The 26,512-nt window shown below is 48.7% G+C and overlaps 2 protein-coding genes across 3 annotated transcripts; both read left to right on the top strand.

Annotated features, from left to right (window-relative positions):
• Nucleotides 1-2,648: 2,648 nt before the first annotated feature.
• ddx27 (DEAD (Asp-Glu-Ala-Asp) box polypeptide 27) lies at nucleotides 2,649-12,722 on the top strand. 2 transcript variants are annotated; one of them, XM_037252521.1, is made up of 21 exons: nucleotides 2,649-2,854; nucleotides 5,975-6,124; nucleotides 6,614-6,673; nucleotides 6,753-6,891; nucleotides 6,953-7,011; nucleotides 7,275-7,358; nucleotides 7,757-7,862; nucleotides 7,940-8,116; nucleotides 8,482-8,632; nucleotides 8,825-8,924; nucleotides 9,557-9,698; nucleotides 9,770-9,923; nucleotides 10,139-10,220; nucleotides 10,301-10,478; nucleotides 10,549-10,655; nucleotides 11,003-11,096; nucleotides 11,184-11,275; nucleotides 11,352-11,484; nucleotides 11,567-11,657; nucleotides 12,304-12,363; nucleotides 12,461-12,722. In XM_037252521.1, exons 1-21 carry the CDS (start codon nucleotides 2,771-2,773, stop codon nucleotides 12,474-12,476), a joined length of 2,259 nt encoding a protein of 752 aa, XP_037108416.1. In that variant the 5' UTR covers nucleotides 2,649-2,770; the 3' UTR covers nucleotides 12,477-12,722. The 2 variants fall into 2 exon arrangements, with proteins under 2 accessions (XP_037108416.1, XP_037108415.1); XM_037252520.1 differs by having other exon boundaries at nucleotides 2,659-2,929.
• Nucleotides 12,723-15,126: 2,404 nt separating this feature from the next.
• On the top strand, nucleotides 15,127-21,899 carry mcm2 (minichromosome maintenance complex component 2). Its single transcript, XM_037252506.1, has 20 exons — nucleotides 15,127-15,376; nucleotides 15,932-16,131; nucleotides 16,756-16,928; nucleotides 17,114-17,244; nucleotides 17,309-17,447; nucleotides 18,035-18,132; nucleotides 18,268-18,389; nucleotides 18,505-18,712; nucleotides 18,803-18,937; nucleotides 19,002-19,193; nucleotides 19,306-19,399; nucleotides 19,476-19,554; nucleotides 19,616-19,787; nucleotides 19,854-19,980; nucleotides 20,045-20,157; nucleotides 20,502-20,660; nucleotides 20,728-20,802; nucleotides 20,877-21,059; nucleotides 21,136-21,291; nucleotides 21,444-21,899. Exons 1-20 carry the CDS (start codon nucleotides 15,371-15,373, stop codon nucleotides 21,552-21,554), a joined length of 2,673 nt encoding a protein of 890 aa, XP_037108401.1. The 5' UTR covers nucleotides 15,127-15,370; the 3' UTR covers nucleotides 21,555-21,899.
• The last annotated feature ends 4,613 nt before the right edge of the window (nucleotides 21,900-26,512 follow it).

Below are 26,512 nucleotides of genomic sequence, written 5' to 3'. Positions count from 1 at the left end.
ACCTGTGCCTTTGTCTAATGACACCGTTTGCCGCAGAATAGACAAAATCAGTGCAGACATTGTCGAACAAGTTGTGGGAAAACTTGGAGACTCTTTTTCACTCCAGCTGGATGAATCCACAGATGTCAGTGGGAATGCACAGATTGTTGCTTTTGTGAGATACATTGAGACTGACGACATTTGTGAACACGTACTTTTCTGCAAAGGTCTGGAGGGCAGAACAACCGGAGAGGACATTTTTAATGTCGTTAACGCATTTCTCTCTGAAAATGGTATCCGCTGGAAATCCTGCATCAATGACGGGCAGTGCGAAGGGCTCATTGCGCGGATTAAATAGGGAAAATCCCGACATTAAGTGGACTCAGTGTGTGATTCACAGGGAAGCGTTAGCGTCCAAGAAAATGTTGCATGATGTTTTGAACGACAGCATCAAAGTGATCAACTTCATCAAGTCAAGGCCACTTAATGCACGTTTGTTCCGCCGCCTCTGTGAAAACATGGGAGCTGAACACACACAACTCCTCCTGCATACAGAAGTGCGCTGGCTCTCTCGAGGGAAGATACTCAACAGGCTGTTGGAGTTACGAGCTGAAGTGCACACCTTTCTGACAGAGCACGGATCTCCCCATGCCACCTTGTTCGAGAGCACGGACTGGCTTGCAAAGTTTTGCTATCTGGCAGATATATTCAGCAAACTGAACGAACTGAATGTGTCTCTGCAGGGCAAAGACACCAGCATCCTGAACCTGTTTGACAAGGTGGGTGGTTTCCTGAAGAAAGCAGAGCTGTGGAAAAGGGCATGTGGTCAGGAGAATTTCACCTGCTTTCCTCAGGTGGATGCTTTTCTCTCCAATGAAGATGTGGAGACAGCTCCAGTGAAGTTAGTCATAGTGGGACATTTGGCTAACTTGATAAATAATAATAATAATAATAATTCATTAAATTTGTATAGCGCTTTTCAAAAACCCAAAGACGCTTACAGGGAACAAGGCAAAGACATACATGAGGGGAGGGGGACGGGGAAGAAACAATCGGATAAAATTAAGAAGGGCTTTCATTGCTACTTTGCTGACATGGAGGGGAAATCTGCACAGCTGAATTGGGTGAGAAACCCATTTCTCTTGTCTGAAGCAAAGAGAAGCAAGCTTCCTGTCACTCACCAGGAAAAACTGATGGAAGTGACATCTGACCAGATGAAGTTTGGCGCATCCACTTTCACACAGTTTTGGGTGTGTGTGAGGCAGGAGCACCCTGAGCTGGGACAGAAAGCTTTGGAGCAGTTGCTGCCCTTTGCCTCCACATATTTATGTAAGACCTCCTTCTCTGCAATGACTGTGATCAAAACAAAGCAAAGAAACAGACTGAGCCTGGAGAAGAACTTGATCACAGCAGTTGCCTCCCTGCCACCAAGGATGACAAAGATCCTCAGTGAGGTACAAGCCCATGTTTCTCACTAAAATGTAGTATGAGTGCAAAAGACTCATTCAAGCTTCAAGACTGTTCAATGCTTGTTCAATGCTTGTCAAATCAAAATCAAATGCTCAATGCAACAATTCAATTTTAAGAGAAAAAAGTTTCATTTTTTTGTATCCCAAAAGAGGTAAAGTTGATTATTTTTATGAGCAAATCTTTATTTATTATTAAGTTATCAATTTATTTTGTAAAGAAGATATTTATTTATAATTAAGTTAATTTATTTTTGTGAACACATTTTTAGTTATGTATATTTTTATTTCCTTGCAAGAAATTATTACAAGAAAGATTAATATCAATTAGCAGTGTTCTGCATACAGTATTTGAGGTTTGAAAGGGTTTATGCCTTCTTGGTGGTCACTGTTTACTGTTTATCTTTTTTGTTTCTATATGCATTGTTTGAAACATAAATGTGTCTGCCAGGTACATTGCTACAAGTTGTTTAACTTTAATAAATCAAACACCGATGGCACAATCCTGTACCTCTTTCTTTTCGGCCAGAAATGTGTTGCACTGGTCAGGGGGTACATGGCTGAAAAAATATTTCAAAGGGGGTACATCACTGAAAATAATTTGAGAACCACTGGTCTAATAGACGTCTATTAGACGTCAAAATGCTCGCAGGGAGTGTTGTTGGTCTCCCTTTTTTTTACTAGTGCGTCATAGTCTGGAGTCAAATTTGTTGTGGCAATTCTAAGGATAGAGCCGAGCTGACACACGTAGGTCGAGCCAAATAACTGTCCACTCTTTTTTAAACACTCGGCACTCAGTGTCCACCTTTCTTTTTCTTGGGCCACTCATTTCAATGGAAGGATTCCAGGGGAAGGTTTGTGGGTGGCTTTGGCGTAAAACTGTATCTGAAAGCTCAGTGCGCGAATCTCGAGAATGCTGACGTCACAGCCCACACTCGAAATGCAATCTCGGCACTGATAGAAATAGAGCGCGGAGTGCGCCGGGTCCATAATACTGAGTACGTACGCGCACTTGTGAGTGTGCACCGAGCTTTCTGGCACGGCTTCCGGGAGTAAATGCGCGGGTGGGCGTTTCCCCATCTACTGGGGAAACGCAGTCATTGAAGGGAAGTTTCACAATACAATATTTCAGGTTTGGCGGGCCCCGCGGGCCGCAATTTTTCCATTACGCTCTACCATCAGCGACTCCCGGAAGTTCTTCTCGCGTGCCCCGGAAACAGACTCTTACAACTTCCTGTTGACTCGTCGCACGTGTAAGTCGGTAAAGGTCCTGGCCGCTAAGGATTCGAAAACAAGAAGGACGCAAGACAAACTGTTCTTTCGCTATGTTGGCGCAACTGGGCCTGATCGGAACCATCCGGGACGACGAGCAGAGTCCGGAAGAACCTGACAGCGAGTCCGAGTATGAGGTAAGGGAGGTCGGCCGGGCGGTTCCGGGAGCCGATCTCTTCCCGAGGAAGGCGCACTTCCACAACTTCAACCATGTGAGAACAACCAAATTGGAAAAATACTTATTCCTTAAAGCAGGGGTCACCAACACGGTGCCCGCGGGCACCAGGTCGCCCGTGAGGACCGCATGAGTCGCCCGCAGGACTGTTCTAAAATTAGCTCGAATAGCGGCACTGGTCAGTGAACTGCATCTATTTATTTTACAGTCAAACCTCGGTTTTCGAACGTCCTGGTTCTCGAACAAATCAGAATTCGAACAAAAAAATCGAGATTTTTTTGCTTTGGGTGCCGAACAAAATTTGGAGGTCGAACCTCGCGAGATGAGCCGGGAGAACCCGAGAAAACCCGACCGCGCGGCCCGGATGCCGACTGACTCCGTTGTTATTGTATTTTGTTACTTTGAGGATTGTATTAACCCCTAATCATGCCTCCAAAGAAAGCAAGTGGGAGCAGTAAAGCCATCCTAAAACACAAAGACGCTCTTAAAGCAATGCGACAGTGAGCGGCCGGCGCGCTGCGGTTGCGCGATCGGACCAAATTAAGCTCCCTGCGCACTTGGGTCCACTTAAATTTTGGAAAGTACGTAAGGACTTTAAAAATATTTTGTAAATTTCAGCGACGCCTCTGTCACAATAATGCGACCAGCACGGTGCAGTTGCGCGGTGGGCGACGCGCTACGGTTGCGCGTTCGGCGGTGCGCTGCAGTTGCGCGATCGGACAAATATGCACAAATGAAAAAATGCTTAAAAAAGGCGGGGTTTTTTTTGTCTTGAAACGGATTAAGATTTTTTTCCATTATTTGTAATGGGGAAAAATAGATTCGGAAATCGACCGATTCGCTTCTCGAACCGCCTTCTGGAACGGATTATGGTCAAAAACCAAGGTTTGACTGTATCTTTGCTATTCTTGTTAAAATCACACTTACACGTGAACTGGAAATGACAATAATAACACATAGTGAAAGCCAAATTGAGCAAATTGGCTATTTCAGAAGTGTGTGTCAAACTGGTAGCCCTTTGCCTTAATCAGTACCCAGGAAGTAGCTCTCGGTTTAAGTTAAAAGTTAAGTTAAAGTCCCAATGATCGTCACACACACATCTGGGTGTGGTGAAATTTGTCCTCTGCATTTAACCCATCCCCGTGTGATTTTGATCCATCCTCTGGGGGAGAGGGGAGCAGTGAGCAGCAGCGTTGCCACGCTCGGGAATCATTTGGTGATCTAACCCCCCAATTCCAACCCTTAATGCTGAGTGCCAAGCAGGGAGGCAATGGGTCCCATTTTTATAGTCTTTGGTATGACCCGGCCGGGGTTTGAACCCACAACCTTCCAGTCTCAGGGCGGACACTCTACCACTAGGCCACTGGGCTGGTTTAAGAAAGGTTGGTGACCCCTGCCTTAAAGAAACAACATGTTTGTTTGCTATTTACATGGACATTTTTATTCACATTTCGTCTGTATTTCTTCTCCACTTTTTTACCAACTGTTATGTTACATTTCAAATTTCCTCTGGGTCAATGTGTTTGACCATCAAAATAGAAAACGTAATAGATGAAACAATCACACAGAAATGGAACAACGGGTGCTGAGATGATTTGACAATTTGACGTCCTGTAGCGCAGTGGTCCCCAACCTTTTTTTGCGCCACGGACCGGTTACGTGTCAGAAATATTTTCGCGGACCGGCCTTTATATAAATAAATAATACATTTATATAAATAAATACCGTGTTTTTCCATGCAAAATGCGCCCCCGTGCATAATACGCACCCTAAAAATGGCATGTCGATGCTGGAAAAAAGCCTGTACCCATCTATAATACGCACCCAAAATTTGACTCTTAAGTCCGTAAACGTAAAATTATTTCAGAAAAAATATCATCTTTGGGAACAACTGGATGTTATTCTGCCGGTCAGTATCACTGCGCATGCGCTAGCAAACTCGATAGCGAAGAAATGTTTCGGATTTGTGTAGGGTACATTGTGACAGCAAACGAGCAGGTGATCGAGCAAGCGTCTGATACGAGAGCATTGTGTTCGTATGGAGCGTGTTTGAAGTGAACAGCAGAGAAGAAAGGAACAAGGCAAAGTGTTGTGAAATAAAATATTACCTGTAATACGCATTTTGTTATTTGCTGATTGAAACTGCTAATTAAACTGTGAATTGAAACTAATAGGTAGAGAACTGAACTCTCGCTCTTTCTTTAGCTGACGTGTCTTGCGCATCCGTTCTGCGCATACTGTCATGGCGGCCTCCGTATGATATCCGGTCTGCGATGGAGATTAAAAAACAAACAATATTTGACAATAACACACCATCAAGGATTGCACCATCGCATCAAACGATGTGTCGTCAATTATGAATTTTACTGACTAAGTGTGTTGGGCAGGATGGCTGAATGCGATGCGCGATTGACAACAAACAAGAAGAAAGGTGTGATTTCAAGTTTTATTTCGAGGGAGATTTTCTTCAAAAATTGTTGTAACCATGCATAATGCGCACCCCAGATTTTAGGACAATAAATTAGTTAAATTTTGCGCATTATGCATGGAAAAACACGGTAATACATTTATAATGAATATATAAATACGATGAAATAAAATGATATGACTGGCATAAAAACCAGTATAAACGACATAAAAATAAAACTCACCATTACGTTGAATTAGTGGGAGCACTGAGCTTGTTTCTCAGAAATGAGCCGGTCCCATCTAGGCGTAATCAGAGACAATGACACCCGAAGTGGTTAAGCTTTATCTTTTAATGCACGATGCTTGGTCTCCATGTGCCGAAGCAGTTTTGGAGGCTTCATTGCCTCGTTAGCTAGCCTGACCCCTGCTGTTGTGATGAATGTGCTACAAGACAAATCATTTGAGACTTTATTTAAATTAAACTTGCCCAATTGTGTCAATTGTAAATATTTTGCCATTTTGTAGAGTCCAGGTCTCGTCCTTGGATGGACGTCAGTTGTTTTGTTCGGACACCCAAAGGGTTGTTGGAGAACGGCTGACAAGACCGCCCAAAGGGTTGCCGAACGTTTGGTGGCGTTGTCCAATTTGTGATGGCCTTGCGTGTGCCTTCCAGGAAGAACCCATCGTCCTGAACCGGAAGAAGAAGTTTGGCAGCCAGGGCGCCGGAGACTTTGACCGCAACTTTGTGTTTGGAGAACAAGACACGTGGGACCTTGGCGATGACTGGGCCGTGGCAGACGTCATGAAGCAGCTTAAGAAGAAGGTACGAAGACACGCCAGCGTCCTGTTACGGGCTGACTGCTTGCAAGTTGTGCGATTTTTGCCCGGGGAGACATCAAGCTCTGCGCCACCGCCCTCTCTCTTTGGATTCTGGCGGCCGTGGGCTCCTTTCCGCGCACATGCTTTTGGCAGCAATTGCAAGGAACCTTTTGTGCACAGCAGTTTGTAAGTCATGTCCTATGTGTTAGTCCTGGGACACAAATTGCTATTTGGCCCTTCATCCCTGAAATTGTGTTGGTTTTTTAACCCCCAGCCCTTTGTGGGTTTTCATTTCAAGTTTATAACCCCCCCCAACAACTTGTATAATGGACAATCGGTCTGCTCCAAACTGGGCTCTGTTTCCCCTCAATTCTCAAGTCAAGTTTATTCACTTAGCAAGCTAATGCAAGCTTTGCTGCAGACAAAGTGCAGAATGTGCGTTTTTATTTCTTAAATCTCACTTGATTTCCTGCTGCTGTAACATGGGGCGTAGAAAAGTCTCACCACTCTGGACCAGAAGATTGACAAGGTGCGGAAGAAGAGGAAGGCAGAGGTATGTCAGCCATCAATTTCCCGTCGGCTCAGCCTCTCCTTCCTGGCGACGGAGGCTCTACTTTCCATCCGCTGGGCAGGAGAAGGCGTCTGCGGGTCAAGAAGGTTCTGCGGAGAAGAAAGAAATGGCCAAAGGCGAGGGGGATGCAAAGTCCGAGGATAGTGAGGATGCTGAGGACGAGTTCAACTCTGCCGACGAAGAGGTTCTCATCCAAGCAGGTGAGGCTATTTTTATTTTCATTTTTCTCTTTGTGACTGACTTCCTGTTTTGTGCCGGCAGACACGCTGCGGGAGAAGCAACGTCGCGGGAGGACGAGGAAGTCCGATGAGGAGGGGGAGGTAAGCAAGGCCCACTCGGAGCATCGGAAAGCAGGGGCTTATCTTGTCATCATGGTAAGGGCCAAGCCTTGCCACGTCTTTGTGTCGAGGCCCCGGCCGTCCATCCATAGAGACAGCTGCACAACGGACGACGTTCTTGCACGCTTGTTTTTGGCAGCGCTTGCCTAACTGGGAGGTTTTGCACCTTGCTTCTGTTGGCGAGTTCCCAGGACAGCCGTTGACAAATTTGTGCACGCGTGTTTGATGCCTCTGTGCGTGTTCAGGCGCAGTCGTTCCACGAAGACGCCTCGCAGTTTGATGACACGCTCACCTTTGATGACATGAACCTGTCCAGACCTATCCTGAAGGTAACCGTGGTGAATGGCCAATGCCAGGTCTGGTATACCTAAGACCAAATACCGAAAGAAAGAAAAAATAAATAAAAGGAAAATCTGCGAGTGACAAACCCTGTCAAGTGTAGTTTGAAGTTCTAATATCGCCATTCATCATCCGTCTTGGACTGGCCTACCAATGTCACAATGTGATGAGGCCTAGTTTTTTTTACATCAGCAATATGCGGGTGTGAGGGCGTAACTACAGGAAAAAATGCAAAAGAAATTACGCCGAGAGAACAAAAACTCAGAAGAAAAGAAAGCTTTTATATTAGATGAGAAACTATCTGAACAATTACCAAGAAATTGTCTTTTTCAACCTTCATTTGTGTACCTGTGAGTGACTGTGCTGGCGGTTGCTGCCCCTCCCGCAGGCCGTTGCGGCCTTGGGATTCAAGCGCCCCACCCCCATCCAGAAGGCGTGCGTCCCCGTGGGGCTAATGGGCCGAGACCTCTGCGCCTGCGCCGCTACGGGCACAGGTACACCGGCTCCCTGTCGGCTGCAACTTGCCCGCGACTGTCCGTCTCATTTTGGTTGGTTTGTTTGTCGGCCACAGGAAAGACTGCCGCTTTCATGTTACCGGTTTTGGAGCGCTTGGTTTACAAGCCCGGTACGACGTCCCAGGTGACCCGGGTGCTGGTTCTGGTCCCGACCCGAGAGCTGGGCATCCAGGTTCACTCGGTGGCGCGGCAGCTTGCCCAGTTCACCTCTGTCACAACATGCCTGGCTGTCGGTGCGTCTGCCCCTTAAGTCATCAATTTTATTGTTTGCATTCAATGTGCGTTTTATTCCCGGCGAGGCCGTTATCGTTATAAAGAAATGCAGCAACGGTGTCACAGTAGAGGCATCTATCTTGGGCTCCTTAGAGGTGTCAAAACAGAGCCCTGATCAAATTGTTTGACAAGCATTTCAAGAAGCAGCTAAACCCTTGGAGCAGTTGTCCAAGTGCTCTGATTGCACACGGTTGTTCTTTGCTTGGGACTTTGCCACTGATAGAGTCTGACTCAAGACCCTGGGAAACGTGTGTCTAATATTTTCGGACGAGTATTGGGGCTGAGTAGGCGGGCCTGACCTCTTCCCCTCTGGGCATCCTCTCAGGCGGTCTGGACTTGAAGTCTCAGGAGGCGGCGTTGAGAGCGGGTCCGGACATCCTCATCGCCACCCCGGGCCGACTCATCGACCATCTGCACAACGCGCCCAGCTTTGAGCTGACGCACATTGAGATCCTCATTCTGGACGAAGCCGACAGGTAGAGTCGCATCGCTTTACCAAAGGCGGCTGGGCTCGATGGCCCATGGCAGTTCGGTTGTGGCGTTTGTTGAAAGCTTGATGTTTTTTGTTTTCCCCAAGCATGCTAAATCGTTAGCGCGGCCGCGGGCAAACGCACGCTCACGAGCGACCTCGGCGAGTTGACCTCAAATGTTTTTGCTTTGCTCATTAGGATGCTGGACGAGTACTTTGAGGAGCAGATGAAGGAGATCATCAGGCTATGCTCATACAACAGACAAACCATGTTGTTCTCCGCCACCATGACCGAGGAGGTATCCAGCGAGCGAGCGACTCACCACTGCCTGTTCACTCTCAATGGAACCCCGTTGCGCGGCCGGTTTGGGGGCTTTGAGTTGAGAGGTGAACTCGCGCCCGGGCCAATTGTTTGATGTAGAGGGAGAGCCGTGCGCTTTGTTGGATTAGACGCAGCCAAGGAGGCAGACGATTCAGAATTGGACCCCAGCTTTGTTTTCGGGGAAAAGGGCAAATTTGGTGTCACAACTGGTAGGGGGAAAAAAAGCATACAATCTTGATTTCAATCAGTGCCTCCATGCATACAACATTTCTTCAACAATAGACAGCTTTGAAGAAAAGCTACACTGTGATGACAAAAGAAACTTGAATCAAGATCACATTGGCAGATGCAAAGCCAGAACAAAGTCGGCGCGCTCGGGTGCAAAATGGTGGGTTGAGAAATAAGAGCGCTGGTCTGGCCAAGTTGCTTCCGGTGCACCTGTCTGGCATTCCGTGGCATGTTGGACTTTGCCCCGAGTGGCTCTTATTTGCACGCGCGAAAGTGAATTCAATTCAATGAATGAATCGGATCTCAAGTTGGTTCGTTGATGCGGGACCGCGAAGGAAGTCTTTTAGACATTTTCAATCAGAAGCTTCTCTGCATCCTCAGGTGAAGGACCTTGCGGCTGTCTCGCTCAAGCAGCCCGTCAGAATCTTCGTGAACAGCAACACAGACGTGGCTCCATACTTGCGGCAGGAGTTTGTGCGGATCCGAGCCAACCGCGAAGGCGACCGCGAGGCGGTGGTGGCGGGTGGGTTGTCGTCGTGTCGTGCCCAACCCGACGCTCCCTTCCTGTCCTGACTTGTCACGCTTGTGTCACAGCTCTGCTCACCAGAACCTTCCAGGACCGTGTGATGGTCTTCACGCAGACCAGGAAGCAAGCACACAGACTGCACATCCTGCTGGGTCTCATGGGCCTCAAGGCCGGCGAGCTGCACGGGGAGCTCAGCCAGAACCAGAGACTGGAGAACCTCAGGCAAGTACCTCACCTCGCCCGGGAAGTGTTGGCCGCTGAATTTAGTGCGCGTTTACCCTCCAATCTGATTTCAAGATCCCAGCTTATCGACGGGTCGCTCTGATTAGCCACACTTTTGCCTAGCTTGGAAAGTGAATCTTGTGGTGAAGCCAAACTTGACAGCCTGTCCAAAAGCCTGCTGTTCAAAGACAAGCTGACGGGAGAACTTTGTGCAGGCGCTTTAAAGACGACCAGATCGACATCCTGGTGGCGACGGACGTGGCGGCCAGAGGTCTGGACATTGACGGCGTCAAAACGGTAATAACCTTCCTGCGCCGTCCGCACGCGCTCAACCCGCTCACACACGCTCACACACGCTCATTCTGCGTCCCTATCAGGTCATCAACTTCACCATGCCGTCCACCGTCAAGCACTATGTCCACCGCGTGGGCCGCACGGCCAGGGCGGGACGCTCGGGACGATCCGTGTCGCTGGTTGGCGAGTCGGAAAGGAAAACGCTGAAAGAAGTGGTCAAGTCGGCCAGAAGCACTGTCAAGGCCCGCGTGCTTCCTTCAGGTAAGCGCGCAAGTGCGCGGCGCCGCCTTGGCTCACCGGCTCGTGAAAAACTGCGTTGCGGCCGTTGCAGACGTCATCCTCAAATTCCGAGACCTCATTTCCAAACTGGAGAAGGACGTAGAGGCCGTGGTGAGGCTGGAGAAGGAAGACCGAGAGATGGCCGCCTCAGAGGCCAAGGTACGCACCCTAATTTGAGTACCTCAATCCCCCCCAAAATGCCACAGGATTTTTTTACTTGCCTTGCGTGCCACTTCAATCTTTGTTCATAGACGGCAGATAGTTTGGATTAGAGGCCAGATCTGTGATTGGTTCGAACGTCATCGTTTGCGTCATCGATCGAATAAGATGTTGCGGCAAACACAATCGCACACTAACTATTTAGGCGGAGGGGGTTTCACACGGTCTTCTACCCAAATAAATGTGTGAAGTTTTCTACTACTGATCAATATCGGCATCAACTCTGGAAACAGACTTGCTTCTTCCCAGCGCAGTTGTGGCTCAATTTTGTGTGTGTGTTTTTGGAGTTGAGTGTGGCCCAGAAACGTCTGGACGGCTCTGCCTCCGACGACACTCCGCGAGTTTGGTTCCAGACACAGCAGGAAAGGAAACAGAGCCGCAGTGAGTAGCAGTCCATGGCGTGCCACCAGCCGTTCAGCAGAACAGAACGTGCTCATTAACCAAATTGTGTGTCACATGTGCGTGTAGTAAATAAGGCGCTGCAGGATTTCGACTTGGCCCTGCGAGGGAAGAAAAAACGCAACAAGTTTGTCAAGGACAGCAAGAAGAAAAACATGACGGTCGGGGCCTTTGGCGTGTGCTCAAATTGTATGTATGCGAGAAGGTGTGCCCTGACAGGTGATTTGCGCCTCGTAGGCGGAGGAGCGCGCTCAATTTGAGATCCTGAAGGCTCAAATGTTCGCCGAGCGAGCCGCCAAGCGTGAACGCCGGCCCAAGAGAGCCCGAGCCATGGCAGAGGATGAGGACTGTGACATGGCGCCCCTTAAAGGTCAGAAAGCCAACAAGCGCTCCACCATGTGCCTGGTGCGCCCGACTCACCTGCGTGCGTGCGTGTATGTCTGTGTATACAGCCAATCTGAAGGCGGCAAAAGGAGGCAAGTCTGCCTTCGACCAAGAGTTGATCAACGTCAGCAACAAAGCCCTCAAACACTACCGAGCTGGGTGAGAGCACTCTCGATTTTGGATGGGACGAATGTTGCGCCGACAAAGCGTTCGAGGTGCCACGTTTTAATTGGGACTTCTCACACGATTGCTTTGGAGCCTTCTTTCGGGCCTCCTGGTGGAGAACAGCAAAGGACAAAACTGCCCAAATAAAATGTGCCAACGCTTGGGAGCTTGTATCAAGCAGGAACAGGCGTGCCGAACCGATTTGGAGTGGTTCGTCCTTTCTAAGAAATCCACGTGAGCAAGACCTGCGATTGTGCAGATGACGTGTGGGCACGGTGTCTTTGTTGAACGTTTGTCACTTCATGATATGGAAGTGCGTGCACGTGTTGCGAGCTTCAAAGTAGTTGACCGCTTGGAGAAAAGAATACTTGGTGTGTCAGATTGCGCTTTGGCGCCTGCTCCATTTAGCTGAGGTGGGTGAATGCTCAGATGCCACAGTTTCCCGTTATAGAGTTTACAGTTTTGAACTTTTTGGTTTAATTTATACTCTTCTTCTGATGTTCTATTTCTTACGTAGGCCTTATTTGCATTACATGCCCAAAAGCTTGATGCCTCACGTTCCGATGTTCTATTTCTTATGCAGGCCTTATTTGCACTACACGCTCAAAAGCTTGACGCCTCACCGTTTGTATTTTCTCAGGCCGTCCTTCACAGACAGGAAACGTCTCGGTTTGGACCGGAAGCGCTCGGGAGGCTCCAGGTTTGTTCTTTTGTCTATCTTTGTCAAGTTCTTTTCTTGTCCTGCTTCATCTTCTGCTTTTTCTTTGTGTGTGTGGATGGGTGCATGTGTCAAACAGGTTCAAGAGGAAGTGAGTGGGCTTCCAAACGGCAGTTGCTTGTTTCTGGTGGCTATAGTGTTCATGCTTTTCTTGTTGTTTTAAAATAAAAGTCATAAGAATATTTCTTTGTGGTGGGGGGGGCTTAATACCAAAATGCACCTGTCCGGTGTTCTTGAACAACAAGATAGGCTTGAAAAAGTCATCGTGGCCGTTGCTCACCTACAATTGTGGAACAAGCGCCCCAAAACGGATGTTAAAGATTCTAAAAAACAAAACAAAACACCTTATTCCTACACCATGAGCCTTTGCATAAACTAGGCGGAACTGAAACTGCGAGCGTTTTGTTTACAAGGTAAACCTTACAGACTTCAGCAATTGTGGGAATGTAAGTTGTTGCACCTGAGAAGAGAGACCAGTTCATTCCTGCTAATGTCGCAGAGTAGGAGAAATAATAATGAGGACAATTTTTACATTTGAGTTTTCATTTCACACATGCAGCCATTAAAAAAACATTAAACAAAACTGAACAAAAATCTACAATCTTAATATGTAACACATGTATGCCTACCACAAGCCCAGTTCACAATCGCATATCTTACGTTTTCTCCCACGGCGTCTTGTTATTGTGGATGTTGTGCGCTAGTGTTGGCTCGTGAGTGAACGATTCGTTCAATAGAATGAATCTTTTCAGTGAATGGATAACTGCCTGAAGTGATTCGTTATTTTTCAGTTCATATGACTTCAACCAACATGCAATAACGTAACTTGTTCCACACAGTAGGTGTCGCATGCGGGGGTGCCACCCCGCCGTAAAAGAAAACGAAAATAAATGACGTAACTTCCTGTTCACAAACGACTCGGTGAATTGCATTTCCCGTTCATCAACTGAACGGATCTGTGAGTGAACGAGTCAGTGAATGAGTGATTTGCCGTTCCCGTTCAGCGCGAGAATGGATCAGTGAGAGAACGAGTGCTGACTTTCCCGTTCGTGAACGAGTCAGTCAGTGAACCGCCTTCCCGTGCATTAACGGATCAGTCAGTTGCGTCTCCTGGCGTGAGCAATTCAGCGAATGAACGTGAACTATGTAAGCCAGAATGTAGATTTACCATTTTCCAAGGAAAGAAAGAACCACTCACAAACACCACTTCTTTCGTGCTCATTTTCTCCAAGCTAACGGCTAACTTTATTGCGTGAAGGGATGCGCCGGTACGCAACAGCGGGGAGGTTGTGCTTCTCTTAGGGAAATCTTCACAATACTTACAGTAGTTTTTAAATAACGTGTATGCATATATACGTCTAAATATTGTTATCCAATATCTACTGCAATTTCACATTAGGTTGCTGGTTTGAAATTTACTTTTATTATTTTAACGAACTTTTATTTTCAAAAGTCAAAGTCTGCTTTATTGTCAATTTCTTCACATGTCAAGACGTACAAAGAACTTGTCTGGTGTTTGAGGGTTTTATTACTTGGTTTTATTTTTGCGCATGAAAACATAAAAATCTGACATTTGGTTAACCGTTACCTGCTTTATATGATAATATGTACGTGTTTTACGTTATGTGTTAGGGTAAAACAAATGTAGGCATATTGTGTAACGAGGTCCCCCAATGGCCCAATGTCTTTGTTTCAGTATCTTTATTAATTTCAATATTTTATTATTGTTTATATTTGTGTGCATTGTGCAATAAACCTATATAAACAGCAAGTAGTCAAATACACATTCTTGACACGCATGATCTCTTCTCAGGGAATTTGAGCTCACACAAACGTGTGTCGGCAGGGAGAGCAGCAATGCTGTCTGTCACTCACTCGTGAATCTTCGCGAACGCCCAATCAGCAGCGAGCGTTTGATGGAGGAGGGACTCGGATTCAGTGACGCAATTTTCCGTTCAAGAACGCGTTAGTGATGTGCATTCCAGTTCGTTTAGGTGAACCGAACCTTTAGAATCAGTCCACTCAAAGGATTCGTTCAAACGAATCGTTCAATGAATCCCCCCTAACCCCCCCCCACACACACTGATACGTTTTTTTTTGTTTTTTGTTTTTTGTACATCCAGTGGAAACAACCCATACACATCAAACAATACAACTACACAACCCCCCACAAATTACTATATATAATAATTGGCTCGGGTAATTAACACATTTCTTTCTATAATACAACACTTACACACTGATCCGTTGGCAACAGTCTCTCACCCGGTCGTGAACGGGAAATTGCGTCACTGACTGGTTCATGAACGGGAAATTACGTCACTGACTCGTAAAGTCCCTCCTCCATCTATCACTCGCTGGCGCTGCTGATTGGTCGTTCGCGAAGATTCACGAGTGAGTGACAGACAGCATTGCCGCTATGCCATTGCCAGCCGACACACTTTATGCCGTCACTTTAGGAAGTGATTCGTTCACCCTCGTTCACTGAAAAGACTCGTTCCCTTCGAACGAATCGTTCACTCACGAGCCAACACTACAACGAGTCAGAGGGATAATGGTACACTCGCCTGTCTTGTGCGCGTGACGATGTGTAAGTGTGACCGGGAAAACGACGCAACTTCCCGTTCACGAAGGAGTCAGTGACGCAATTTCTCGTTCACAACCGAGTGGGGTGACTGTTGCCTTGCTTTTCCCATTCAACAACGGATCGGGGTCGAACAATTTGGTGAACGATTCTTTGGAGTGAACTGATTTTAAAGATTCAATTCACTTTAAAAAAAAACCTGGAATGCTATGGTGCGCAAACGCAATATTTCAGAACGACAAATTTCGGGTGCCTGCCTCCTCTGGCTCGCCACAACCAATCAGAGGTAATCTCTTCGAATATTCATGACATTTCGCGGGCTTTCTGTACCGCGTGACGAGGCTTGGCGGGAAAGTGAAGGTCTGGCGGATAGAAGCTCGGGAGGACGCGAGGAGAACAAGCATAATGGCTGTGAGTTACTTTCCGTCTTCTCTTCTTACTTTTGATTTGGTTATAGTTTTCGTCTCTTTTACGCGCGGTCCAGACTCAGGCGTGACGAGGGTGACGTGTTATGTTTCGCCGAGTTGAGATTGGGCGAGTTTGTAGTCGAATCAAATGGCGCAAAGTTGGTCCAAGGTGGACGGTGCAGTATCGCTTGGGTTCGTTTAGTGGCGTTTACGTGGTAGTGCCTTTATCCTTCCTACGAGGTAATAAAAACAAGCCAGAAAAGAACATTTCCACCAACCATCATTCAAATACAGGCTAAATATTGATCATAATGAGGATTTATCCCAAAATTGTTGAACAGTAAAAATACATGCAATTTATCCATAGCTGATTAGACTATTGGGGAAATTAGCATCATGTTATATGAAAAACTTGAAACTTTTAAGTCAACATTATGTTGGAAGAAGAATAGAAAATTATATAACAAAGTTATAGTTTCATTATTACAACACTTCAATTACATGGAAATTGTGTGTGTTCTCCTTGATTTGTGTCTAATAATACATGTTGCGTGGACAGGATTCATCCGAGTCGCAGCACATGGCTGCGGACAGCCCTGAGCCCCTTTCCAGGCGGGGAGACCTGACCTCCAGCCCTGGCAGAGACTTGCCCCCCTTTGAGGATGAGTCCGAGGGCCTGCTCGGGGACGTCGCCCTGCCCACAGACGAGGAAGAGGAGGCCGGCGATGGCGAGGAGCTGATCGGAGACGGCATGGAGCGGTGAGGAGCGCCGCCGCCACAGTTTGCTCACATCGACAGATAATTGCGGTTGGCTGCAGTTTACCACAAGGTTGCGGCAAAGCATCACTTTTGTCTAAATAAGGCTCCTCAACTTCCTTCCAGTCAAGCATTGTAACTTAGGCAAAATGAAGATGGGTTAGCCCTACCCCAAGACCACCACCACCACTAGCTTTGAAATGCTTAGAACTATCTAAAAGGGTGTTGAAGCACTACCGCTGTCCAATTTATGCACCTTGGCTCACCGAGTTTTATGGCCCTGAGATGTCAAAAATAGGTGAAATAGCACAAAAATCCTCAACTCACTTCGACTCAGTGGTTGGGAGTCAGGATGCCAAAAGGTGATAATTGGGCACTCCTTTTAGCAAAGCGAAGCCTCCCAATGTCATCGTGCTGTCGTGTTTGAGGTGTCACCTAAAGCAAAAAATCCATATCAGTTTAAAAAAAAAAAAGAAAAAGGCTTGCCGGTCGGTGCATTCAGGGCCAGCTGAGCATATTGTGATTTGTGGCTTCCAATGGTAATTTTTGATTGCTGGAATTATACGGGCGCGCGTTTGCTACGTTCGCCGAGATGTCTGGTCACGTGCGCCATTGTCGCTGCCACAGGGACTACCGGGCCATCCCGGCGCTGGATCGCTACGAGGCAGAGGGTCTGGACCTGGATGAGGAGGACCTGGTCGAACTGTCCCCGGGAGCCCGGGCGGCTGCTGAGGAGGCCATGAGGAGGCGCGATCGCGAGCGTGGCCTCAGCGGGCGCCTCAGGAGAGGCCTGCTTTATGGTCAGACACGCTGTGCTGCACCTGCTCGCTCGCTCACTCGCTCCTTTCGACTTGCTTGTAATTCATGTTTGGGGTAGGCCGGACGTTGACCGCATATTGGCAGGTCCGCGCTTGGGTTTAGTTTTTGTGGTTATTTTTTGTCTGGGTGTGTGATTTTTGTCAGCGTTTTTCATTTGGTTGCTTAGACAGCGAAGACGAGGAGGACGAGCGTCCGGTAGCGCGGCGGCGGAGGCTGGCCGAGCGGGCGGCCGAGGGCGCGCCCGACGGCGAGGAGGAGGAAATGATCGAAAGCATCGAAAACCTGGAGGACATGAAGGTTGGCCCCCGCCTGCGCCGCCTGCCTTCGGCACACTCAACCGCCTCGTCCCGCTCCTTGTCAGGGTCACACGGTGAGAGAGTGGGTGTCCATGGCCGCCCCCCGCCTGGAGATCTACAACCGTTTCAAGAGCTTTCTGCGCACGCACGTGGACGAGAGCGGCCGCAACGTCTTCAAGGAGAAGATCAGCGACATGTGCAAAGGTGAGGCCCACCCACCGTGCATGCGATTTCAAGTTTGAATAGGTCCGCATGAGTTTGCGGTTTGGTGCTTGATTTATTCATTTATTTTTATAAAGGCTTTATTATTAGTTTTAGCTTTGTTAGTTTTAACTTGAGCGTTATTAATTTCACAGGTATTGGGCTATAAAATTATGTAGAATTCTCAAACAACTGTCTCTGCAGCAAATGTAAAATTGGTGCGTTTCCAATCAAGCTTGAAAGCTTAAGTGCTGCTCGAAGTGGCAAAGACAAAAATGAAAGACTTTTTGTTGCCCCCTGAAGTTATAGTAAGTTTCTTTATCATCGTAAAGCCCTTCCATGATGAGTATTTGGAGACGGGGTGAAAAATAAAAATCTAAAAGTTCTGCCAAAACACTGCTCGATATTCAAAAGATGGAGAATTGGGGCGAGGGTTTCAAATCAACACCCATCGCGTGTGACTGCTTTGCAACAGGTTTTGCAACAGGTTTTGCGTTACCGCGATAAATATCTGGCCATCAAATTTTGCGTCAAGTTGGCACACTTGAGTAGATTGCGTTAAGTCGAGTGACCTTGGCGTGTGTACGCAGAGAACAAAGAGAGTTTGGCGGTGAATTACGAGGACCTGGCGGCCAGGGAGCACGTACTGGCTTACTTCCTGCCTGAAGCCCCCACCGAGATGTTGAAGGTAAGCCGGAAGAGACGGCTCACCTCCGGCTCACCGCTCAAATGTAAGCCGCTTGTTCTTTCCTTGCTTCATCGCTGTCTTGCTCTCTTCCTGCTGTCCATTCTTCCTGCTTTCCAACCCTAACCCTTCCTTCAGGTGTTTGACGAGGCAGCCAAAGAGGTGGTGCTGGCCATGTACCCCAAATACGAGCGCATCGCCCAGCAGATCCACGTGCGCATCTGCAACCTGCCGCTGGTGGAGGAGATTCGCTCCCTCAGGTGGGGGCCGCCGCATGCAGGGGCTCTAGGAGCAAGGCGGCCAGGGCAACTCAGTGGGTCCGGTCCATGTCCCTTTTTTAGCCTGTTGCCATTTCCCGCCTTGTCTGCTCTGCAGGCAGCTCCACCTGAACCAGCTGATCCGGACCAGTGGGGTGGTGAGCAGCTGCACCGGCGTGCTGCCGCAGCTGGCCCTGGTTCGCTACAACTGCAACAAGTGCAACTTTGTACTGGGACCCTTTTTCCAATCCCAGAACCAGGAGGTCAAACCGGGCTCGTGTCCCGAGTGCCAGTCGCAAGGACCCTTTGAGATTAACATGGAGGAGGTGAGCGCCGCCGCCACCACTGGGCTCTTTCTTGAGCTGCTTAGACGCCGCTTCGCCTCACCCCGGTGAGTCTTCTTGGGCTTCCTTCAGACTGTGTACCAGAACTATCAGAGGATCACCATCCAGGAAAGTCCTGGCAAGGTGGCCGCCGGCCGTCTGCCGCGCTCCAAAGACGCCATCCTGTTGGCCGACCTGGTGGACAGCTGCAAGCCGGGAGATGAGATTGTGAGTGATGGCGCGGGCCGCCTCTGCAAAGCGGGCCTGCTTAAAAAATCCTCCGCACTCCCAGGAGCTGACGGGCGTCTACCACAACAACTACGATGGCTCTCTGAACATGGCCAATGGCTTCCCGGTCTTCGCCACCATCATCCTGGCCAACCACGTAGCGCGCCGGGACGAGGGCGTGGCCGTGGCAGAGCTGACGGACGAGGACGTCAAGGCCATCGTGGCTCTGTCCAAGGACGAGTGCGTTGGAGAAAGGGTGAGGGAGGGAGAGAAACTGGCTGCCGTTAAGTGGCGCCCGCTCGATCAGCGGCCAGTTTTCATGACAGTGTATTGTGACTAAAAAGAAAAAATCCGCATTGTCTTACCAGATCTTCGCCAGCATCGCGCCGTCTATCTACGGCCACGAGGGCATCAAAAGAGCGCTTGCTGTGGCCGCGTTCGGAGGCGAGCCCAAGAATCCTGGTAACAGTCACGCCGTACCCTTTCTGCAGTGCTCTGCCGTCTCACTGGCACCCTTTACCGCTGGCCTTTGTTTCAGGCGGCAAGCACAAGGTGCGAGGCGACATCAACGTGCTTCTGTGCGGAGACCCCGGGACAGCCAAGTCGCAGTTCCTCAAGTAGGACAGACCGGGGGTAATGTGGGGTATGGCTTGCCATGACACGGTTTCCCTCGTGCAGGTATGTGGAGAAGGTGGCCAGCAGGGCCGTGTTCACCACAGGCCAGGGTGCGTCTGCCGTGGGCCTGACCGCCTACGTGCAAAGGCACCCCGTCAGCCGCGAGTGGACGCTGGAGGCCGGGGCGCTCGTGCTGGCCGACCGCGGTGTCTGCCTCATAGACGAGTTTGACAAGGTAACGTGGTCGCTGGCATAGCACTGGCGGCCTCCCTCCCACCAAGGCTAACGCACGCTCATGCAGATGAACGATGCAGACCGCACCAGCATCCACGAGGCCATGGAGCAGCAAAGCATCTCTATCTCCAAGGCGGGCATCGTCACCTCGCTGCAGGCCCGATGCACCGTCATCGCTGCTTCCAACCCCATCGGTAGGGCGCTCGCTCGCCCGCCTGCTTGTGCGCACGCTGACGACCAGCGAACCCGTTCTTCCAGGCGGCAGGTATGACCCCTCACTGACCTTTGCCGAGAACGTGGACCTGAGCGAGCCCATTGTGTCACGTTTTGATGTGCTGTGCGTGGTCCGGGACACAGTGGACCCTGTGCAGGTACGTGCACACAAGCAACTGTTCCTTGCATGTCAGCTTGCAGTCGAGCCCAACGCGTTCCATGCAGTTGCTCATACGCACGCACAATGAAAACAAGAATTGGCCATCGTAAGATGCCTATTTGTCACTTGGAAGATTCAAATAACAAAAAAGTGTCATATAATACAGTATACCACAATCAATCCATCGATTGAAATCAGGCCCAGAAGCCGGCGTGAATGGGCTGTCATTGGAGTTAGTTTCAGTTTGCGTTTATTTTTTTGAAAAGCAGTTTTGCATTTTACAAATGCATTTTCAGTTTTGGTTATTATTCACCAACAATGACGAGCGTGGTGCCCGCGCAGGACGAGATGCTGGCTCGCTTTGTGGTGGGTTCCCACGTCAAGCACCACCCCGGCAACAAGGAAGCAGCCTCGGAAGGGGTGATCCTGCCCAACTCGTCCAACGTGGCGCCAATCCCTCAGGAGCTGCTCAGGAAGTACATCATCTACGCCAAGGACAGGGTGGGCGGAGCCTCAGGCCCTCAGTCATGTGGCACGCAGCCGGCAGCTGATTGACGCTTCTTTGCAGGTTCATCCCAAACTCAACCAGATGGACCAGGACAAGGTGGCGCGCATCTACAGTGACCTGCGCAAGGAGTCTATGGTAAAACACGTGCACGCGCACACATCCACGTGCACATGTACGGCACTAATGCGCCCACGCCATGCACGCGGCAGGCAACGGGCAGCATCCCAATCACGGTGCGCCACATCGAGTCGATGATCCGCATGGCGGAGGCGCACGCAAAGATGCATCTGCGCGACTACGTGATAGAGGACGACGTCAACATGGCTGTCCGCATCATGCTCGAGAGCTTCATCGACACGCAGAAGTTTAGCGTCATGCGCAGCATGCGCAAGGTAGGCAGCGCTATGCCGCCACGAGCTAGTCAACTAAAAAAGACTCAATGTTGCACTCGTCCCTCCCCACCCACAGACCTTCTCCCGCTACCTGGCATATCGCAAGGACAACAACGAGCTGCTGATCTTCATCCTCAAGCAGCTGGCGGCGGAGCGCGTTTCCTACCAGAGGAGTCGCTACGGAGCCCACGATGATGCTGTGGAGATACCCGAGAAGGACCTGCATGACAAGGTAAGCAAGAGTGCCGGTGGCTGCTTCTGAACCGTCAGCCAAAATACCCGAACACCGCTCAAACCTGCAGCATTTAAAAAAATAAAAATAAAAAAATTAAGGGAAAAGTGCACAATGTCCCCCCCCCCCCCTAAACTAAGCGTGTCTTTTAGGCTCGTCAGATCAACATCCACAGCCTGTCATCATTCTATGAAAGCGAGCCCTTCCGCGCCAACAGGTTTGTGTACGATGGCAAGATGAAGCTCATTGTGCAGCAGTTCTGAGGCAGGCCAGGGGGGGAAAACAAGCAACCTGTAAATAAGTGTACATGTTCGTCCATTCACCTTGTTCGCAATTAAAGGTGACTTTGTTGCACGCACACAGACGTTGGGAGTGTCTTTCTGATGTTTTTAAATTTAAACTGTTTCTGTAATTAGCCCTTGACATAAGACTTGACGCAATGCTGTTTTTGCCACAACCAAAACCTTAAATTTAATTAAAAAAAAACTGGTTCACTCGAGATTTTGCCGGGATTGGGATCTATTTTCACTTGACATTAGTCCCCCCCAAGTCTTTTTCCATTCACATTGCGTCATTGCCAGTTCAACCCATTAGGTTGGCCAGTGTTTTTTAAAAAAAAAAAAAAAAAAAAAAAAAAAAAAACATAGGCCAACCAATACATTTTTGTAAAAAATGTTGAAATCACCAAATTGTGTCATGTTTGGATTCCACCCCAGCGATCTGAGAAGTCCTTTTATTGTATGTACCAAACTTTGCAATGGTAGTGGCGACACCCATAGGGCTGTGCAGGTGATCCGTGGACCGGTCAACTCTCTGGTGAGGCTATCATATCGACACCCAAAAACTACTATTGATCCTTGACCTAAATCTATCCATTTTCTGTATTGCTTGTCCCAATGGCGGGGGTGCTGGGGGCTATCCCAGCCAATCGCAGGGCACACAGAGACGAACAACCATCCGTACTCACACCTATGGGCAATTCGGAATGCTTGATCAGCCTAACGTGCATGTATTTGGGATGTGGAAAGAAACTGGAGTGCCTGGCGAAAACCCACGCAGGGACGGGGAGAACATACAAGCTCAACACAGGGGGGTCGGACATGGAATCAAACCCGCACCCTCTGAACTGCGAGATGGACGTGCTATTCAGTGCTACCGTGCCACCTCCTTGACATAAATCTCTTTTAGATTTCTCGCTGTTCTCTCTTTGGTTCGTGTAAGAGAGTGGGACATACTTGTGGCAAATGACAGGCAGGGGTGGGCGTCCGAGAATAACCGCAAGATCATCCGCCGCCAGCAGAGAGCGCAATTTATCTTCTGCAGTGCAAGTGGGGGGAAAAAAACTGTCGAACGAGTTCAGGGTTTACTGCGCCTACCGCCCAAAGACTGCCGGGAAAGGTTCCAGCACACCCGCGACCCTCGTGAGGATAATAAAAAGCTGTTCAAGAAATTGATGAATGGTAAATAAGTTAGTCGCTGGCACGCTAAACAGTCAAATCTAAAGTTAAAGTCCCAATGATCGTCACACACACATCTGGGTGTGGTGAAATTTGTCCTCTGCATTTAACCCATCCCCGTGTGATTTTAATCCATCCCCTGGGGGAGAGGGGAGCAGTGAGCAGCAGCGGTGCCGCGCTCGGGAATCATTTGGCGATCTAACCCCCCAATTCCAACCCTTAATGCTGAGTGCCAAGCAGGGAGGTAATGGGTCCATTTCTATAGTAGGACCCGGCCGGGGTTTGAACCCACAACCTTCCAGTCTCAGGGCGGACACTCTACCACTAGGTAGCTGGTTAGCAATTAGGTAGACAGTACATTGTCAATAGAGCTGGTTAGCAATTAGGTAGACATTGTCAATAGAAATGCCACTCGTTTCAACTCCGACATTGAAACTATAACCCGAGTATGCCAGTACGTTCACAATGGAGACAAGAGTTCTTTGGTATTACTTGACGAGCTACTGTCTATAGCGTGTATTGGCAATTGGCTACCGCTAGATGACGCCTTTAGACCATCGGATGTAATAAATGTCCGGTGGGTCTTCGGTGAATACAAGCACGTTGAGTCAGATTTTAAACATTAAATGATTTCACACTTTACGATTAGAAGTCAAAGAAATGACACACTTGAATCTTTCTTTCTAACCAGCTCAGTGGCCTAGTGGTAGAGTGTCCGTCCTGAGACTGGAAGGTTGTGGGTTCAAACCCCGGCCGGGTCATACCAAAGACTATAAAAATGGGACCCATTGCCTCCCTGCTTGGCACTCAGTATTAAGGGGTGGAATTGGGGGGTTAGATCACCAACTGATTCCCGAGCGCGGCACCGCTGCTGCTCACTGCTCCCCTCTCCCCCAGGGGATGGATTAAAATCACACGGGGATGGGTTAAATACAGAGGACAAATTTCACCACACCCAGGTGTGTGTGTGACGATCATTGGGACTTTAGTCTTAATCTTTAATCTTTTTCTTTCTTTCTTTCTTTCTTTCTTTCTTTCTTTCTTTCTTTCTTTCTTGTCATTCATCAAAACAAATACAACTTAAAATATATTCATATTCACCTATTTATGAAAGGTAAAGTCAATAACCCAATAAATGTTTACTTTATGTGTAGGCACGCATGTGTGGTTGTGTGCTTAGGAGAAAAATGATTTCATTAACAACTCATTTTCTTGTTATCTCTCGCACACAGTGATGCATTCTCGGGTGCTCACACAACACGTACACGACGCGAGCGTGTGTGTGTGTGTGTGTGCGTGTGTGTGTGTGTGTGCGTGCGTGTGTGTGTGTGTGTAGTGGGGATTAGATTTAGTGGAGAGGATTATATAGCGCAAGGATTTCCCACCTCTCGCTTACCTGTCAATCACCCCCATGATGAAGACGACGCTAGCACCAGCGCCACTTTCAAACATTTGGAAAAAGGTGGGCCCGATGCACTCCTCCAATGATGACGGCGCCAATCAAATATGAGGACGTTTAAATTCATCCATCCATCCATTTTCTGTACCACATGTCCCCACGGAAGCCTATCCCAGCAGTCATCAGGCAGTAGGTGGGGGACACCCTGAACCGGTTGCCAGCCATCACAGGGCACGCAGAAACTAGCAACCATCCGCACTTGTGTTTTTGGGATGTGGTAGGAAACCGGAGGACCCGGAGAAAACCCACGCAGGCACGGGGAGAACATGCAAACTCCACACAGGGAGGGTGGAATCGAACCTGCACCTCCGAACCTCCGCCATCACCGTGCCGCCCCTGTCCAAATTAAATTTAAAAATAGTCAAACAAACAATTGACTGGGTTTTGATTTCAAAACTAGTTATCCAATTTTTTTGTGTATGCGATAGTTGATCAAACATTTGTGTTTGTGACCAACATTTGCGTGAATACAAACACATTTGTGCTCACAGTCGCCCACTTTAGAGCAGGCCGGGTCACAGTCTGTTAAGATAAAGTTAACTCCTTCCACTCAGCCGACGAGTTCATAACATTTTTCGCTCAAAAGATTCAATCTATTAGAGATGAAATCACGATGACCGTTCCAATCACTCAGTCAAGACCGCCGATTACGAGAGCTGACGATCACACCACTCTCAAATTTTAAAAGCGTGTCCCTTAAACGGCTTACACAATTGGTTAGTGCGGCTAAAGAAACAACGTGTTTACTCAACCCGCTTCCAGCCAAACTCGTTAAAGAATTATTTCAGATTTTAGGACCATCCGTCTTAAATATAGTAATTAATCTGTCTGTCTCCTCTGGTAACGTGCCAACAGCCTTTAAAACCGCCATTATTAAACCACTACTTAAGCAACCTAACCTCGACCCGAACTGTCTCAGTAATTATAGGCCTTTTCAAATCTCCCGTTCATAGCAAAAATTCTTGAAAAACTAGTAGCGCAGCAGCTTATTGATTACATGGTCGCCAATAATCCATTTGAATTGTTTCAGTCTGGTTTTAGAGCGAACCACTCCACTGAGACAGCACTAAAAGATCTCATCTCTCTCTTGGGCAGTCCATCGATTTCGATGATGATGTTGCTCCAGATTAAAAGTATGGACAGTTATTGGGGTGTTTTGCGGCGGTGTATAGCCATGTGGTTGTGCAGGCCGATGCGTGATCCGCAGGTCTTGCCACATGAGGGACAGGGGTATATGGTACTGGAGGGCGTTTGCCCTGCAGCACGCTGATGCCTCTGTGCACGGCATTGTATCCTCCTCTCTGTGGCCTGCTCCTGAAGGTGAGTAATACCCTGGTGGCATGTGGAACTCCAGGTGTGGCGAACAGCAGCCAGGGACTCGAGTGCTGTAGGTGTAATGTCACACTTCTTCAGGAAGGTTTTGAGGTGATCCTTGTAGCGCTTTTTCTGCCTCCCTGCAGATCTCTGACCACCCAAAAGCTGGCCATAGAGGATCTGCCTAGGGAGGCGGTGGGTAGGCATACGGATCACATGACCTACCCAACGTAGATGTTTCTGCACAAGGAGCGGGGCAATGCTGAGTGTGTGGGTCAGGTCGAAGATCTCAACATAGGGCACCGTGTCTTCCCAAGACACACCCAGGATCCTTTGCAGGCAGCGGATGTGGAAGGCCTCTAAGGTTCGTATGTGCCTCTGGTAGGGTGTCCAGGTTTCCGAGCCATATAGCAGTGTAGACAGACATACTGCCTTATACACAGCTGCTTTGGTGGAGATAGTAAGACTCCTATTCTGGAAGACCCTGGAGCTGAGCCTGCCAAAGGCAGTGGAGGCTAGGCCGATGCGGACCTGAATATCGTCGTCGATGTTGCAGGAGGGGGACAGAATACTGCCTAGGTAGGTGAAGTGTGGGACGATGGCAAGGGGATGACCATCGAGGGTGAAGGTGGGCGCGCAGGTTTGGGGGGTGGACTCTTGCACAACTATCTGTTTTCTTGATATTAATTTGAAGACCAATGGCGCTGTACAAGGAGGCGACCACATTTAGCGCACGCTGTAGGGACTGTGGTGAGTGAGCGAGGAGAGCACAGTCGTCTGCATACTGTATAGCTCCAGGATGTGCTGGTTGGTGGTTTTGGTGAAGGCTCGGAGGCGCCGAATATTGAATCGGTTGCCATCCAATCTGTACTGTATCTGTACCCCATCGGAGGGGCCAAGGAGTTTAGGAGAGAGGAGGGTGACGGTAGAGAGGAAAATGTTGAAGATGGTTGGTGCTAAACACACCCTTGCTTGACCCCCACATCCACAC

The sequence above is a fragment of the Syngnathus acus genome, chromosome 5 (assembly GCF_901709675.1).
Source record: "Syngnathus acus chromosome 5, fSynAcu1.2, whole genome shotgun sequence".
Lineage (NCBI taxonomy): Eukaryota > Metazoa > Chordata > Actinopteri > Syngnathiformes > Syngnathidae > Syngnathus > Syngnathus acus.
This window is presented reverse-complemented; position numbering and strand designations above follow the sequence as displayed.

Excerpts from the sequence above, each read along its gene's own strand:
- ddx27 (XM_037252520.1), top strand. The coding sequence starts at position 2,771 with ATGTTGGCGCAACTGGGCCTGATCGGAACCATCCGGGACGACGAGCAG. Across the intron at positions 7,863-7,939 it reads CTGCGCCGCTACGGGCACAG|GAAAGACTGCCGCTTTCATG; the intron begins GTACACCGGCTC and ends TGTCGGCCACAG. Across the intron at positions 8,633-8,824 it reads ATTCTGGACGAAGCCGACAG|GATGCTGGACGAGTACTTTG; the intron begins GTAGAGTCGCAT and ends TTTGCTCATTAG.
- mcm2 (XM_037252506.1), top strand. Across the intron at positions 18,390-18,504 it reads GAGGAGATTCGCTCCCTCAG|GCAGCTCCACCTGAACCAGC; the intron begins GTGGGGGCCGCC and ends TCTGCTCTGCAG. Across the intron at positions 19,194-19,305 it reads ACGAGTGCGTTGGAGAAAGG|ATCTTCGCCAGCATCGCGCC; the intron begins GTGAGGGAGGGA and ends TTGTCTTACCAG.